Here is a 15,704-nt window from a genome sequence, read left to right on the forward strand (position 1 = left end):
AAACATAAATAACTGTGTAATATGGAACCATATGAATGAGTGCATTATGGGAATCCAGCTGAAAGAGCAATGCTGCTTTGTTGGGGTTGGCAGTAGAATTTGGGGATGATTTTACAGAGGAAGTGCCGTTTAACCCAGACGGTTAAAGATGGAGTAGGAGTTTTCCAGAGGGACAAGTTGGAGAGGCAGTGACCAGTGTAAAGTGCATAGGGGCAAGTGTTCTGAGGGCATGAACGTGTGTGGTATGTTCAGGATATGGTTAGTAGTCCACAGTGGTGCTCAGGGCAGGTTATGTGAGGTGCTGATGGGGAGTTAGCCAAAGATAAATTGGAAAATACTGGTTGAGGTCAGATTGAAAATGCTCTTTAAAATTATACTTACAAGTTTAGTGTATTGTTTAGCAAGGAGATTTTTTAGCAGGTAGGTGACATCATGAGATCTGGGGTTTAGACAGTTGGCTGTGGCAGCTTTGTGAAGGGTTGATGAGTGAGGCAAGACTGGAGCCTAGGAAATGTAGCAATTACGGTAGTGATGGCATTGGATGGGGTGGTGGATCCTTTATCTAGATACCTGCAAGTTGCATTTCTCTAAAAGAAATTCCACCAACGGTGTCATCACTTGTTAGATTGAGGAAACAGAATGGAAACTGATACTCTGGATCTAACTGTTACAATAGGGAGGAATTGGTTGGCAAGTAGAAAATAAATAATAGGACGATTGGGAGAAAAGGTCCATAAAGTTGAGAGGTCATGATACTCAAGTCTGTAAGAAGGGGGATGTTCAGCTATTTAGAGAATAGACATGACCTCGTGTCATGAGACTGGGAGGCAGAAGGCCTGAAAGCTAAAAGGTTGTTTGGAGAAAGGATCCTAATAGGAAAAAAAGGAGGAGGCACTTGAAGAAACTAATGTGATTGCACTGCAAGCAATCTAAACTCAGATTCTGAAAAGGCATGCAGTGAGTCCTCAGTGTCCTTGATAGGTTCTGTGATTTTAAGCAAAAGTATAACGAAACCAACTTTATCATGGGCTAATTGATACAAACCAGTTAAATTCCTACAGCAGCTCATCAACGTTATAATGAAATGGCGTTGAATGAAATGGTAAGGACGTGCTGCACAAAGAAGGGCACACAGCAGAAGGTGACCACGTGAGGGTGGCACAGGCTTTGAAGAGTAGTGTCAGGAAACCTAATGTGATTGGAGGCCAAGATTGTCAAAAAGAGGCAACTAGAAAGGGTTTAACATTACGTGGAATGTGAAGAGGCAAGAAGTTTTCTGCTTGGTTGGACTGAATGGTATAATTCCAAAAGTATTCAGGCAACACTCAACAAATACCTGGTGTGCCTATTATCAGCTTTATAGGCAAAGAGAAATTGGAATGCTTAACTTTTCTTTGCCTTCTCTGGAGAAATGGATGATTTTTTGGAACAAATAAAGTAAACATTAGTTGTTGCCAAGATAAGCCCTCAGTGGGTAGAGAGTTTAGGGAAGTCACTTAACTCAATTCTCTTGGTTGAATTACATTTCTTGGCCCTGAGGGAGCTTACATAGCCCTGAGAATAACTTGGTCAGCTTTGAGATTTGGGAGAAAAAGGAAGACTTGCTGAAAGAATAGGAGATGGACAAATTCTGACTCTCAATAAAGGGAAGGTGTATTTTGCAAATCACAAACTGGTAACCTAGAGGTCAAATTTGGGCAAGATTGTATGTTTTCTGGGTCAGGCCCCAATTTTGCCAGTTTTTAACTGTGTGAACTTGGGAAGTGACTTAACCTTTAAGCCCAACTTTTTTCATCTGTGCGTGGATTGAGTGAGATAACATAAAGATGGATTTAGTGCAGAGTCTGACACAAAAGCATTAAATACGCTGTAGCTGCTAAAGATAAATGCAGGTTTGAGCACTTCAAACAATGGTGAGCCAGTGGGATTTTAAGCCTGGAAAGCTCATTTAGGTTCTTTAATTTCATGCTTTTTAAATTAACAAATATAATACTTATCACAATAGTGGACACAATACAAATATGCATGCAGAAAAATTATCTTTCTCCCTTTCTCCAAATGATAAATGTCTAGTGATAACTGTCTAGAGTTTATCCTTTTGTACCCTTTTTCTTGCTCATATGCATTTAAACATAGGTGTTGTAAGGGCTTTGTTTTTGTTTTTCTTCAGATACAGAACTTTTTTATATACATTATTTACAACTTTCTTTTTATTTTAATTTTTTATTGGGGAACAGTGTGTTTCTCCAGGTCCCAACAGCTCCAAGTCGTCTTTCAATCTAGTTGTGGAGGGCGCAGCTCAGCTCCAAGTCCAGTCGCCGTTTTCAATCTTTAGTTGCAGGGGGCACAGCCCACCATCCCATGCGGGCATTGAACACGCAACCTTGTTTTGAAGAGCTCACACTCTAACCAACTGACACATCTGGCCGCCCCTCCAGAAGCTCAACGGCAGCTCGTTGTCTTCAATCTACCCTCTTTCACTGAAAATAAGACCTAGCCGGACAGTCAGCTCTAATGCGTCTTTTGGAGCAAAAATTGATATAAGACCCGGTCTTATTCATACTTACTGTCTTTTCTTTTTGGTTGTTTCCTTTCCTTGTTGATGTATAAGCATGCTTTACGATATAGATTTCAACTCTTATCGGTCATCTGCATTGCACATTTTTTTCTAAATCTTGACTGTATATGCAAAATGTTAATTTTTATGTAATCAAATAGATTTTTCTTTTGCTTTTCCTCACTTGGTTTAGGTTTTATCCACCCTAGATTATGCGCGTAGTCTCCTAGATTTTCTTCTAAGATTTTTTTTTTAAAAACATTAATTTACCTGAAACTCATTTTTTTTTTTTTTTTTTAAAGATTTTATTGGGGAAGGGGAACAGGACTTTATTGGGGAACAGTGTGTACTTCCAGGCCTTTTTTCCAAGTCAAGTTGTCCTTTCAATCTTAGTTGTGGAGGGTGCCGTTCAGCTTCAAGTTGCTGTCCTTTCAGTCTTAGTTGTGGAGGGTGCAGCTCAGCTCCAGGTCCAGTTGCCGTTTCTAGTTGCAGGGGGCACAGCCCACCATCCCTTGCGGGAGTCAAACCGACAACCTTGTGGTTGAGAGTATGCGCTCCAACCAATTGAGCCATCCGGGAGCTCAGCGGCAGCTCAGCTCAAGGGGCCGTGTTCAATCTTAGTTGCAGGGGGCGGAGCCCACCATCCCTTGTGGGACTTGAGAAATCAAACTGGCAACCTTGTGGTTGAGAGCCCACTGGCCCATGTGGGAATCGAACCGGCAGCCTTCGGAGTTAGGAGCACGGAGCTCTAACCGCCTGAACCACCGGGCCGTCCTGAAACTCATTTTTATACATGATGAGAAATTGTAACTTTTTTCTTTCACATGGATAGTAGGTTGTCTTTGTTGTATGTGTTGGCTTTATAAAAACTTAATCCCTGTATAATAAATTTCCCACTAAATTGAAATGCCACCATTATCATGTATCAGTGATATTTGCAGTACATTTAGAAAAAAAATGTGCTTTTGGCTTTAATCCATATGGAATTGCATAAAATGTATTGATTTTTGGAGAAAGTCATTAAGCTTTCCCATTCCAGAATGTAGATTGTCTTTTCATTTGTTTAAATTTTATGGCCTTAACTAAAATGTTGTAGTTTTCTTCCTACGTATCCTGTGTCTTCCTTTTTAACTGCCTTTTTTTGTTAAGGAGGGCTCAGCTCACAGTGGCCTATGCGGGGATTGAACCAGCAACGCTGGTGTTATCAGCACCACGCTCTAACCACCTGACTTAACTGGCCGCCCCTTCTCTATTACCTTTTTTCCTTACATATGGCCTTGAGCTCCCATAACCCTGCTTGACAACATTCTTGCAAAAGGCCCTTGAACCAAAGTGTCCCTAACTAGCTTAGTCTTTTTTGTATGTCACTTTCTCTTTATGCCCCTTTAAACTTCTTTATTAACTAGGATGACCCTCAAAAAAAAGAAGAAAACAAAAAACACCAAAACATAAAACAAAAATACAGAATCAGGTAATCTGTGTTGAGGGGTAATCATACATTAAAGTGGTCCCTGGATTTTGGATTCTCTCAATCTTATATATGACTTTCCCTTCTCCCAACACAGCAAGTCACACTGTTTCTTCCTGAGTACTTTATATGTTTAGGTTGTTGGGTTTTTTTGTTGTTTTTTTAATTTTTAAATAAATAACTCCTTTTTGTTTGTTTCTCAACTATGAATATAGATCTATGCTGTTAATTTGGAAAGATGTATAGAATATATTGTTGAAAAAGCAAGTCACATAATAAGTGTAGTATTTTATTTAAAAAACAAATTAAACCATAAACATATAGAAATACATAAGCATATAGAAATATATGGAAGTTTTTACCTGGGTACTCACCAAGGTGGGTTGCAGGGAGGAAACTATCATTTTTTAATTATACATTATTATATGTATTCAGTAACTTTAAAAAGATTTTTTTCGAAGAAAAACCTATTTGATCTAGTTTCAGCATTTCATTCTTTCATAATTGAATGTTATCAGCTAGTACTATAAGTCTGGTGCACAATTAGGTAAATCAAGGAAAATACCCTTTTGGGCAATTATTTATCTTGAGTTTCATCTTTCTTTTAGATTTCTTAACTGTAGGGCCTGTATTTTTTTTTTTTTTTTTGGGGGGGTAAGTTTTAATGTTTTCACTCTATAGTTTTCTATTAGTTTTTATAAAGGACAAATTGTAATAAAGTGGTTTCAAGACTTTTTTAAAGCAGTAGACTCCTTTTTTAAATTAAATCTTACTTAGATGCCCTATACATAAAACAACTTTCTTGGACCTGTAGACTTCAGAGTATAGTTTAAAAATCATTGTAATAAAGTCTTTAGAAGTAAATACTGACAAAGGTGACGCTGCTGCTGAAATTAAACTTCTGACAAGCAGGCAGGCTCATCATAGCATCATCTGGGGCTGAAATGTTTATTACTACTAATGGATAAATACCAAATTTAATGTAGGAGAAGCATTCAGGGATGCTTGTACCAAAATGTTGTTTGCTTAAGAAATTAATATGAAGAATTGTGTGTTTAACCACCAGATTATGTTATAGCCTAAATGCTATTATTAGTAAGGGGAATAATCACTACTGGTTCACTGCTGTTACTAAAGTTTTTAGAGAATAGTTGGGACTTAAGATAATTTGACTAATTTTATTTTTAAAAGTTTGTTATTTAAAAATAACCATAATAATTCTATTACATGTTTATATAAATTAACATTTTTATGAAAAATAACTATTTTCTAAAAGAAAAATATTTAGTGAGAAGAATGACACTATTTTACAAATCTCTGTAATGTTTGCCTAAATCGAAGTTGGCAGAATTCTCACATCTGCTTCTGCATTCACTCTGTTGTGATATCACAGGTCGTACAGCCTCAGGAGAACTCCTATATAACTTAAGAGATAATGAGAGTAAAAAGGCAAGTACCATCTTGGTGTGATAATGAAAATAGGTGTGACCTTCGAGTCCCTGAAAGGGCTTGTTCAACAGGCACACTTTGCAGACCACTGCTTACACCACTCATGAGCTGTGAGATCCCTGGGATGTTGCACATGTTCCATCAACTCTCTTTCTTTGCTTTGTTGCAGAGTCCTTTGGGCAGAATTATCCAGAGGTAAGAGGATAGTATTGTTGTGATTTTAGGAACATGGTAACTCACTAGCTTTTGTGTTAGAGTGGAAATGTGTTTTGATCCTTTTTTTTTTTTTTTTTTTGACAACAGAAACATTAAATGTGATGATACATCTTTCGCTATAATATGGAACTAAATGTTTAATTTTGAGCAGGGGCGGAAATAGGCAATATTGGCTGGAAATGCCACCATAATGTTATATATCTTATAGTTCATTTACCTTTAAATTAAATAAAGACCTTGAAGGCTCACAAACAGTACCATCACCTGTACATAGATTGTGTGCTTTTCTAGTTTTGGTCAATGTTTTTAGATAGTAATAATCAGTATGTATGCTGTAAGTGTGCTTTACATTTTTAAATGTAAAAATATTTTGTAATACTTGGAATATGTTTCAGTGTAGTCATTATAGTTATTTTAAATGGCTTGATATTAATATGAAATTACTTGACTTTCCTAATGTTACACATGTAGGCTGTTCCAGGGTTTTTGTTTTAAATTATTTTTTCTTGGGATAAGTTCCCAAAACTATGATTACTGGGTGGATAAGAAGACTCTTTTAATGAATCTTATTATATTTTGCCTAATTGCCTTTGAGAGTGTGTGTACAAAGTTATAGTGGTAATATATGGGAGTGATCCCATCTATTTCCAAAAATTCTATTTTTACAAATATTTCTTCATTTTGTCTAGTTTAATGGGTGTAAGAACACACACAGAGATTGTTTTGTACATAATTTAAATTCAAGAGAAGTGTCATAGGTGGTAGAGAACCTTTAAAAAATAATCTGGATACTTGGGTATTATTGTCTATATTCTTGTGTTCGTTTTAATTTTTAGGAAGCTGATGGAACTTTGGATTGTATCAGCATGGCCCTGACTTGCACCTTTAACAGGTGGGGCACACTGCTTGCAGTTGGCTGCAATGATGGCCGAATTGTCATCTGGGATTTCTTGACAAGAGGCATTGCTAAAATAATCAGTGCACACATCCATCCAGTCTGCTCTTTATGGTAAGGAATTTTAATATTAATATGTTTAATATGAATTAAATTGGGATGGTGATTGTGTAATTGCCAATCTCATTGTAGATATTTTAGTATTTGGAGTTTGAAGTATTCAGCCATTAGTAATATAATTGCTTATAGCTTATGTAGAACTTGGATCCATGCTGTGCTTGAATCTCCTTTGTGATGAGAAATTCAGTGTATACTCTGGGTCTATGTCAGACTATGTCTGAGAATATTTCAATACTGAAAAGAGATATTTACACATCGTAGCCATAGTGATATCTTGGATAATGATCTTTCGTTTAAAATAAAAAATCTTGTTAGGAGAGAAGCTTGAAAGTCATCTAGTCCTGCCTTGTGCAGGTTCTTGAATTCCATCCATTTTAGTTATCACACGCATGTCCATTCCTTCATTGAGCTTTCTGTGTTACTAAGGCTTTCTATCAAATACGCATGTATTGATCTGAACTCTGGTTATATATATATTCCCATCGATTTCTTTCTTACTATCTGAGAATATTTACTTCAGAAAATCTTATTTTGGGGCAGCACTTCTTTGAAATGAACTTGGGGCCAAAAAAAGCACCGAATCAGATCTAGATTTATTAAGCTGTAGCATACTTCCTTTGTCTAGATAGAAGCATCCACTGGATTATAAAGTACTGGATTGGGAAGAGGCCTGAATCCCAGTCTAGGTTTGGCCATTAATGAATTTTAATGAATTGGTGGCTTTGGCCAAAACCTTTCTCTAATATGCAAAATTAGAGCACCAGCCTGGATGATCTCTTAGGTCCCTTCTTGCTCCTTTGCACTTAGTTTTTTTTATTGTTATGCTTTTGCAATAAAGGTTTAAACAGATACATATATTTTTAGCAGCTTTATTAAGATATATATAATTCATATACTATAAAATTCACGCAGCTAAAGTGTACAATTCACTGTTTTTTATGCATTCACAAAGTTGTATAGCTATCATCACAATCTAATTTTAGAACTCCTACCTATTAAAATATGCATATATTTTTATTATAAAATACTATATAATCATTTACAAAATTATGGAAAATAACACATAGTAGAAAGAACTAATATCTCCCATAGTTCCATTACGTAGATATTACTACTATAAAAATTTTGATGTTTCTATATATTAAAAAGCAGACTTTGTAATTGTGCTGTATTCTGTTTTTTTTTTCTTCCCTAACACTGACCAGACATTTTCCGGCTTGCATAGGCTTTAAAAACTTTCTTATGGCTATATATCTTCTGACAGATAAACCACAATTTGCTTAACCATTTTTGTTTTGTTTCTCTTCTACATAATCCTTAGTGAATGTCTTTGTGCATAAAGTTTTTCTCTCGTATATTTATTTATTCATTGAAACATTGAATGTAAATTATATTTCGGGTTCTGTAGGCATTGGGCACACACAACAAAGCAAGGAGAACTTCTTGATTAGAAGGAGGAGGTGTATATGCGTACAGGTGCATGTACTGGAGCTTCATAGGTCCTGTACAAGAACTGTATTTGCGATTTAGTGGAATATACATATATATACACACACACATAAATATATATGTAGGTATATATACACACATATATATATATATTTACATATATATGTGTGTATGTATATATGTGTGTGTATATATATATATCTGGGGGTGCCAAAAAAATGTATACAAGTGGACACTTTGGTCAACGTTGCTCAAGCAGTAGTTCACCGTAATCAGAAGTGTCTGGACGCTGATGGTAACCACTTTGAGCACCTCTTGTAATTGCAGAAGTCAAACGTGACTTGTATTCATTTTTTGTTATTGGTATATAGTGAGTATTACAATTTTAATACAGTTTTTTCCTTTCTTAAAATGTGTGTATATTTTTTTGGCACTATATATACATACACACATACACATATATGTATATATATAGTATTGCATAGTATATAGGCATCATAATTATTTAACTGTCCCCTAACTTATGGTATATATAAATATAGTTATACATTATAATTAATAGTTACATGCATTTTGTGGGGTTTTTAAAATTCAGCCTCCTTTGGAGTATAACTTTATTATTTTATTTGTTGTGTAATATTTGAACATAAAGTTTCACCAAGAGAAGATTTGGGTAGGCATGATAGCTGTCTTAACTATTAAAGAGCTAACATGTACAAGACAGAAAAATTGGCGCAAGGCGTAGAAGCAGGACTAGTAGGTAATAGGGAAACAAATGTTAGCTTAGTATAAAGGAGAACTCCCAAGCAAAGGTGCCCAGGGATGGATGACTGCCCAGGAAAGAATATATCAGTGATATTGTCCCTGCTTGGGCTTGCTGCCCTCTTCTTGGGGTGCTACAGAAGGAATTCAACACTGGATGGAGGCCATAGGTAGAACTAAATGATCTTTAAGATTCTAAGACATACTATAAGTAAAGACCCATCTGTCTTTTGGAAAGAAATAAAATTGTCAGATGTGAGAAGGTATGATAATCTCTAATTCTTGAGCTTATGGAATTTGGAATTGAAGGATTACTATTTTTAATGGGAGAACCCCTCTTAGTTTTTACCTCTTTATAATTTAATTCTTAAAATTAGATTTGCTTCTAATACAACAGAAATACAATCATGCTGTGAAAGCAAAAGATACTATAGTATAGAAGTGTTTAAAGAAAAAAAATGGAATTATAGCTAACATTCAGTTTTGTAGTAAAATTGTGATAAAAAGCTTATAAAAACAGCAACGAAAGCAGTCCCTTGTTTCTTCCCACTGCCAATATTGTCTCATTCTTAGTGTGCATCCATTTTTTTGTTTCTTTTGATACTTAGTTTCATATTTCTAAATAACATGTATGTCACTTTTTCTTGGTTTGTGAATTTCAGAAATTATCCATGGATTTCCTATTACAGTATTTGAGTTTTAGCTCACCCTCTTGACCTCCCATCATCCACTGAAATTGGGTGGTCTGCTGGCATTTTGTTGTGCAACCTCAAGTTACAGCATCTGTAGGCCTCTTTTTTAGGTATACATTCTCTAAAGGATCCTCTACTTGCCTTTCTTAGGGGTAAGCTTGACTGCAAGTGTTCTAGACCTGGTGGAAGAGAAGCACCAGTCCTTTTGTGTGCAGACTTGAATTTAATCACTGCATATGCACTTCCTCATTTTACCGCTGCCTTCCTCTGTCCCTCTAGTCCTGAGTCTGAGAACACATTTATCTTGTCTCTGACACAAATAATTGCTAATTTTTTTTTTTTTCATTGGTGAACTGTTTTTCTCCAGGGCCCATCAGCTCCAAGTCATTGTTCTTCAATCTAGTTGTGGAGGGCACAGTTCAGCTCCAAGTCCAGTTGCCGTTTTCAATTTTAGTTGCAGGGGACGTAGCCCACCATCCCATGCGGGAATTGAACCAACAACCCTGTTGTTCAGAGCTCGCGCTCTACCAGTTGAGCCATCCAGCTGCTGTTCCTAATATTTTTTGAGTACTCACTATGTGCCAGGCACTGGGTTAAGAATTTTGTATATATGAATTTTAATTCTCTCAATAGTCTTCTGTGGGTAGATACTATTGTTATTCCCATGTTATAGGTGAGGAAATTGAAGCTTGGAAAAGTTATATAACTTGTTGAAGATCAAACTGCTAGAAGGTGGTAATGTCTAGGCCTCAGCATAAATCTGACCCATGAGCCTGCATTTTTAACCATGGAGGTCTGTCGGCTGCTGAGTTCCTCAATAGCAACTCCTCTTTGTTGCAAAATTTGGATAAATACTGGTTTGGGATTTCTTTTTTTGTTTCTTCTTCTGTTTTTCATTTCTCTGTTTTCTTTTTCCTGCCTTCATGTGGATTTCTTGAACATTTTTTAGAACTCCATGTTGATTTATCTATAGTATTTTAGGGGGTATTTCTTTGTATAGCTTGTTAGTGGTTATTAGGTATTACATTGTATATACATAACTTATCACAGTCTACTGGTGTTGACATTTTACCAATTCAAGTGAAGCCTAGAAACCTTACCTCTCTTTACTCTCTCTGGTTTATAAATGTAATTGTCACAAATATTTCTTCTGTATACACTGAGACTCACATAAGACAGTATTGTAACTTTTGCTTCATATGACAAAACTCAAGAAGAGAAAACAGTCTGTATTATTTACAGATATTTGTAGTCTCTCCATTGTTCTTTCTTCCTGATGTTCTAAGATTTCTTCTTCTTTCATTTCCTTTCCATTTAGGGAGCTTCCTTGAGCCATTCTTTTAGGGTAGGTCTGTTGGCAACAAACGTCTTGATTTACCTCTTCCTTCCTGAATATAAAATTTGGGTTGACAGTTATATTTTTTCAGCACTTGAAAAATGTGCCATTTCCTTTTGACCTCATGGTTTCTGATGAGAAATCTGCTGTCATGTGACTGGTTCCCCGTAGATAAGGTGTCGTTTCTTGCTGCTTTCAGGATTTTTTTCTTTGTCTTTAGTTTTCAGAAGTTTGTGTATGTCTTGGAGTGGATTTCTTTGAGCTCATCCTGTTTGAGGTTTTATATCTTTTGCCAGAAATGGGAAAATTTCAGTCATTATTTCTTCAAATATTGTTAAGTCCCACTCTTTTCTCTCTCCTGCCAGGACTCTGATGATATGGATTTAATTATTCTGTTTTCCAGGTTACTGATTTTTTTTCTTCTTCACTGTCTGCTGAACTCATCTCTGAGTTTTTTTGTTTTGTTTTGTTTTGTTTTTAAAGATTTTATTGGGGAAGGGGAACAGGACTTTATTGAGGAACAGTGTGCACCTCCAGGACTTCTTTTTTTGCAAGTCAAGTTGCTGTCCTTTCAGTCTTAGTTGTGGCGGGCACAGCTCAGCTCCAGGTCCAGTTGCTGTTGTTAGTTGCAGGGGGCGCAGCCCACCATCCCTTGCGGGAGTTGAACCGGCAGCCTTGTGGTTGAGAGCCCACTGGCCCATGTGGGAATCGAACCGGCAGCCTTCGGAGTTAGGAGCATGGAGCTCTAACTGCCTGAGACACTGGGCCGGCCCTCATCTCTGAGTTTTTAATTTTAGTTATTGTATTTTTCAGTTCTAAAATTCCCATTTTAGTTTTTATTTCTTTGCTGCGACTTTCTGGATTTTTCTTTTTTAATTAAAATTTATTGGGGTAACAATGGTCAGACTTTCTAGTTTTTACATTTGTTTCAAGTATGTTTGCAATTGCTCGTTGAAACATTTTTATGCCGACTGCATTAAAAACCTTGTCAGATAATTCTAACATCTATGTCATCTCTGTTAGTATCTGTTGATTATCTTTTCTTATTTAAGTTATTTTCTTTTTCCTTCGGTTGATAGTGATTTTCAGTCGAAACTTGGGCATTTTGGGTATTGTGTTGTAAGACTGTAGCGTTTGTTTATTATTTAAATCTCCTGTTTTAGCAGGCCTCCTCTGACACTGCCGGGGAGATGGGAGGCCCCGTCTTGTTATTGGGGGGGGGGGGGGTTGGAAGTCCAAGTCTCTAACTGGGCTTCATTATGCCCTAGTGGGGTCAGAGGTCAGGCTCCCCACTAGGCCTCCTAGGCTGATACCAGCCTGTCTGGGAAAGCTAGCAGTGCCTTGTCTTTGCTCCCCTTGTGGCCTCCACTAGTACTGTGGTGGGGGTGCTCATTAACCACCTGGTGGGTAAGAAAGTCAGGCTCCCCACCGAGCTTTGTCTGACACCAGTTAGCAGGGAAGGGTGCCTTACTATGACTGGGCAAGAGTCATAGTCTAGACTCTGTCTAGACCTTGTTGACTGAGATGGAGGTGGCGTTGCAGTTTTTTCTGTGGTGGTTGCTGGAGTAGAGTGATTATTGCCTAAATGTTTTCTGTTTGTCTGGTTTGTCCTTTCTTGGTCCTTCAGCCAGAGAAAGCAGTCTCTTCTTGAGGCTTCTGGTGTGTGTGTCTATTGCTGTTACTGTGTTACTGGCTTTTCCATCACCCTGCCTGGGACATAGGAAGCAAAAAGAACATCCAAGGAACTCACTATTATGTCATTTCTCCTGTTCTGCAGTCTCGAGCCAGTTGTCTCCTCTCTGCCTTTCAGTCTTTTGGGGTTTGTTTTATGTATAATGTCCAGGATTCTTAGCTGTACTTTGCAGGAGGAATTAATTCGTTTCTTAATTATTTTAAATAACAGATTCTGATCTTTATTATTTTGTTAATGCTGTGAAGGTGCTACTTCAGGGACAACCTCAGAAAGTTGAGATACTCCCTCCCCGCTCCCTAGGGAAAAACCTTTGTTCTTTGTGACTTCAACACTTCAGGGCTCGCTGATTGCAGACTCTTCTAACGTGTTTGAGTCTGTCCTTTCACAGAGCTACTTGTAGTGTGATCTTGAGCTATTAATATTAAGAGCTTCTGTTACTAGATACAAAAAGATCATGAAAACATTCCTATTGCTTAGGAGGGAAAGCTTGGTGTGAATTTGAGTATGTGTTAAAAAAAAGAAAGAAATATTGTTGACCCAAGCAGTTAGGGCAATATGTATGACTCATGCAATTCTTGTGCATAAGAGTGGTACTTTACCTTAGTATATAGGCTAAGTTACCCTTTTTTTCTTCTCAGCTGGAGTCGAGATGGTCATAAGCTCGTGAGTGCTTCCACTGATAACATAGTGTCACAGTGGGACGTTCTTTCAGGCGACTGCGACCAGAGGTTTCGATTCCCTTCACCCATCTTAAAAGTCCAGTATCATCCACGAGATCAGTATGTTTAATCTGAGCTATTCTTTCCTGGGGTGGGATCTAATGCTATGTGGGTTAGCTCCAGGCTCGTGACAGTTTCAGGTTGAGGTTTTTGGAGGCAAATGGACACATCTCTAAACCTTCCACATAAAAAAATCTTTCTGTCCAGGTTGGCTCTACTGTATAGATTTTAAGGAGAGTATTATATAATTAAAAACTGGCTAAAATTAAGACCTTGGAAATGGGCAAAAGTAGGAATAAGTATAATGACTGGTCCTTGATCTGGAGCTTTTCCTCCCTGACTATTTGAATTTCTTTAGTAGAGGGGAAATCATTCAATATTAAAACTGCATTTAAGAAAAAGAGCTACCCGTCATTCCATTCCCCAGACATAACATGTCTACATTTCTCTGGGTTCTCTTTTTTAGTCAAGTTCTCTTTATGTATAAAGTTTATTATGTGGTGCTTTATAGCTCACAAAGCACGAATATGCATGTTACACATACGTATATAGGTATGTATTTTTTACATGGTTTTAATCAGTATTTTGCTTTTTTATGTTATTTCATACATATTTTACTGGTTTGCTACATCTTTATTTGTAATGATTACATTTTATTTGTCAAGGTAGGCTCCCATAACTTTTCTCAGTTATTTCTCTATTATTAGACGTTTAGATTTTTAGGCTTGTTCACCATTTTTGCTTGGGCTGGAAGCATTGATGAGGGCAGTGGATAGTAATCAGGGAAAACGGCAAGAGAATCAGCCTTCTGATACCAAAGCAACAGCCAATGTACTATTCATATTTTTAAACAGGAACAAGGTTCTCGTGTGTCCCATGAAATCTGCTCCTGTCATGTTGACCCTTTCAGATTCCAAACATGTTGTTTTGCCAGTAGACGATGACTCCGACCTGAATGTGGTCGCCTCTTTTGATAGACGAGGGGAATATATCTATACAGGAAATGCAAAAGGCAAGGTAAGCCTAGAAGCTGGTGAAATAAGCCTCGGTCAGCCTTGCATGGGCTCATTTCATGTGCACTTGTGCAACTTCCTTTGACACTTCTTTTACCCCTGCACTGAGCATACCTCCTACCTGTGGCAAATGCAGCCTGTCTTTCTCTCATGCTTAATAATATTTTCTGTTCTTTGGATTTAGGGTGGTCAGAGAGTACGTGGCCTAGAAAAAGATGGAAGGGTTTTTATTGGATGCTACTAATAAAGAGCCATTACTAAATTATAAGATTTAAAAGTTATATTATAAAATGGAACACTGCTGATGAAAATGCCTAGTTCTGTAAATCCTGTATAATTCAGGCCAGCTTAGTCTATAGTTTTGTGGAGTAAGAAGTCAAGTTGGGTGAGCTTCAAGGTCCCTTTAAGCTTAGAGTTTGTAGTTCTGATCGGCATCTTTTTTTTTTTTTTTTTCCAATCAAAACATTTATTGTACAACTGATCGTTGAAATCCTTAAGAAGAACAGGATGCTGCAGCAGCTGCCCTCTTGGGTTTAGGTGCTGTTCCTTCACGGAATCCATGCCTGAGTCTGCTGCGTACGATATTTAGCTGCCTCATCCGACCAGTCCCAGTGGTATTTCGTCTCTTAGCCTTAGCACTCCAGTTACACTTTCTCTTCCGCTTGGCAGCGTAGCCACACTTGCCACAGGTGGACTTCTGAAGGTGGTAGGCCTTAGAGCCATAGCGGCGGCATAACACATGTGTCTTATTGCGACGCTTTCCGAACGATGACGTGTCCTTCGTCATCGTGCTTCTGCTGCTGAGACTTCTAATAGGCATCTTGATGTGTGTTTTTTTTGACTGGGGCACATGGGCTAGTATAACTTCATTCCTACTTTAGAAAGTGGCAATTTTTTAAAATTGTGGTAAAAAGCATATACAATACAACATAAAATTTACCATATTAACCATTAAGTGTACAGTGGCACTAGGTATATTCAGTGTTATACAAATCACGACCACGTAGCTCTAGAAGTCTACATCTTGCAGAATTGAAACTGTGCTCATTAAACAAGAACTCCCTATTCCCTCCTTCCTGCCAGCCCCTGGCAGTCATCCTGTCTCTAAATTTGGCTACTCTAGGTGCCTCATATAAGTGGACTCACACAGTATTTGTCTTTTTCTGTCTGGTTTGTTTCACTTAGCATAATGTCCTTAAGGTTCATCTGTGTTCACCATGTGCCAGAATTTCCCTCCCTTTCAAGGCTGAATAATATTCCATTTTATGTATATACTGCATTTTGTTCATTCATCTGTTGATGAAAACTTGGGTTGCTTCCACTTTTTGATTATTG

At 37.4% G+C, this 15,704-nt stretch overlaps 2 protein-coding genes across 11 annotated transcripts in view; one reads left to right on the forward strand and one right to left on the reverse strand.

Moving 5' to 3' along the window:
- RBBP5 (RB binding protein 5, histone lysine methyltransferase complex subunit) overlaps positions 1–15,704 on the forward strand; it is a 32,143-nt gene that overhangs the window by 2,822 nt on the left and 13,617 nt on the right. For 7 of the 10 annotated variants that reach the window (XM_019711445.3, XM_019711448.3, XM_074322270.2 and 4 more), the window contains exons 2-5: positions 5,644–5,669; positions 6,527–6,699; positions 13,276–13,416; positions 14,211–14,373. In XM_019711445.3, coding sequence (XP_019567004.1) covers positions 5,644–5,669; positions 6,527–6,699; positions 13,276–13,416; positions 14,211–14,373 — 503 coding nt within the window. Of the gene's footprint in view, positions 1–5,418; positions 5,670–6,526; positions 6,700–13,275; positions 13,417–14,210; positions 14,374–15,704 lie in introns of all 10 variants that reach the window. The other 3 variants (XM_019711451.3, XM_074322275.2, XM_074322272.2) reach the window with 2 other exon arrangements.
- On the reverse strand, positions 14,744–15,156 carry LOC109434476 (large ribosomal subunit protein eL37-like). Its single transcript, XM_088801732.1, has one exon. The coding sequence runs from the start codon at positions 15,154–15,156 to the stop codon at positions 14,863–14,865; it is 294 nt and encodes a 97-aa protein (XP_088657858.1). The 3' UTR covers positions 14,744–14,862.

Source organism: Rhinolophus sinicus, chromosome 11 (assembly GCF_057876585.1).
Source record: "Rhinolophus sinicus isolate RSI-liver-muscle chromosome 11, RSI-T2T, whole genome shotgun sequence".
Lineage (NCBI taxonomy): Eukaryota > Metazoa > Chordata > Mammalia > Chiroptera > Rhinolophidae > Rhinolophus > Rhinolophus sinicus.

Bases quoted from the DNA above. Each gene is read 5' to 3' on its own strand.
- LOC109434476 (XM_088801732.1), bottom strand. From the start codon at position 15,156: ATGACGAAGGACACGTCATCGTTCGGAAAGCGTCGCAATAAGACACAT.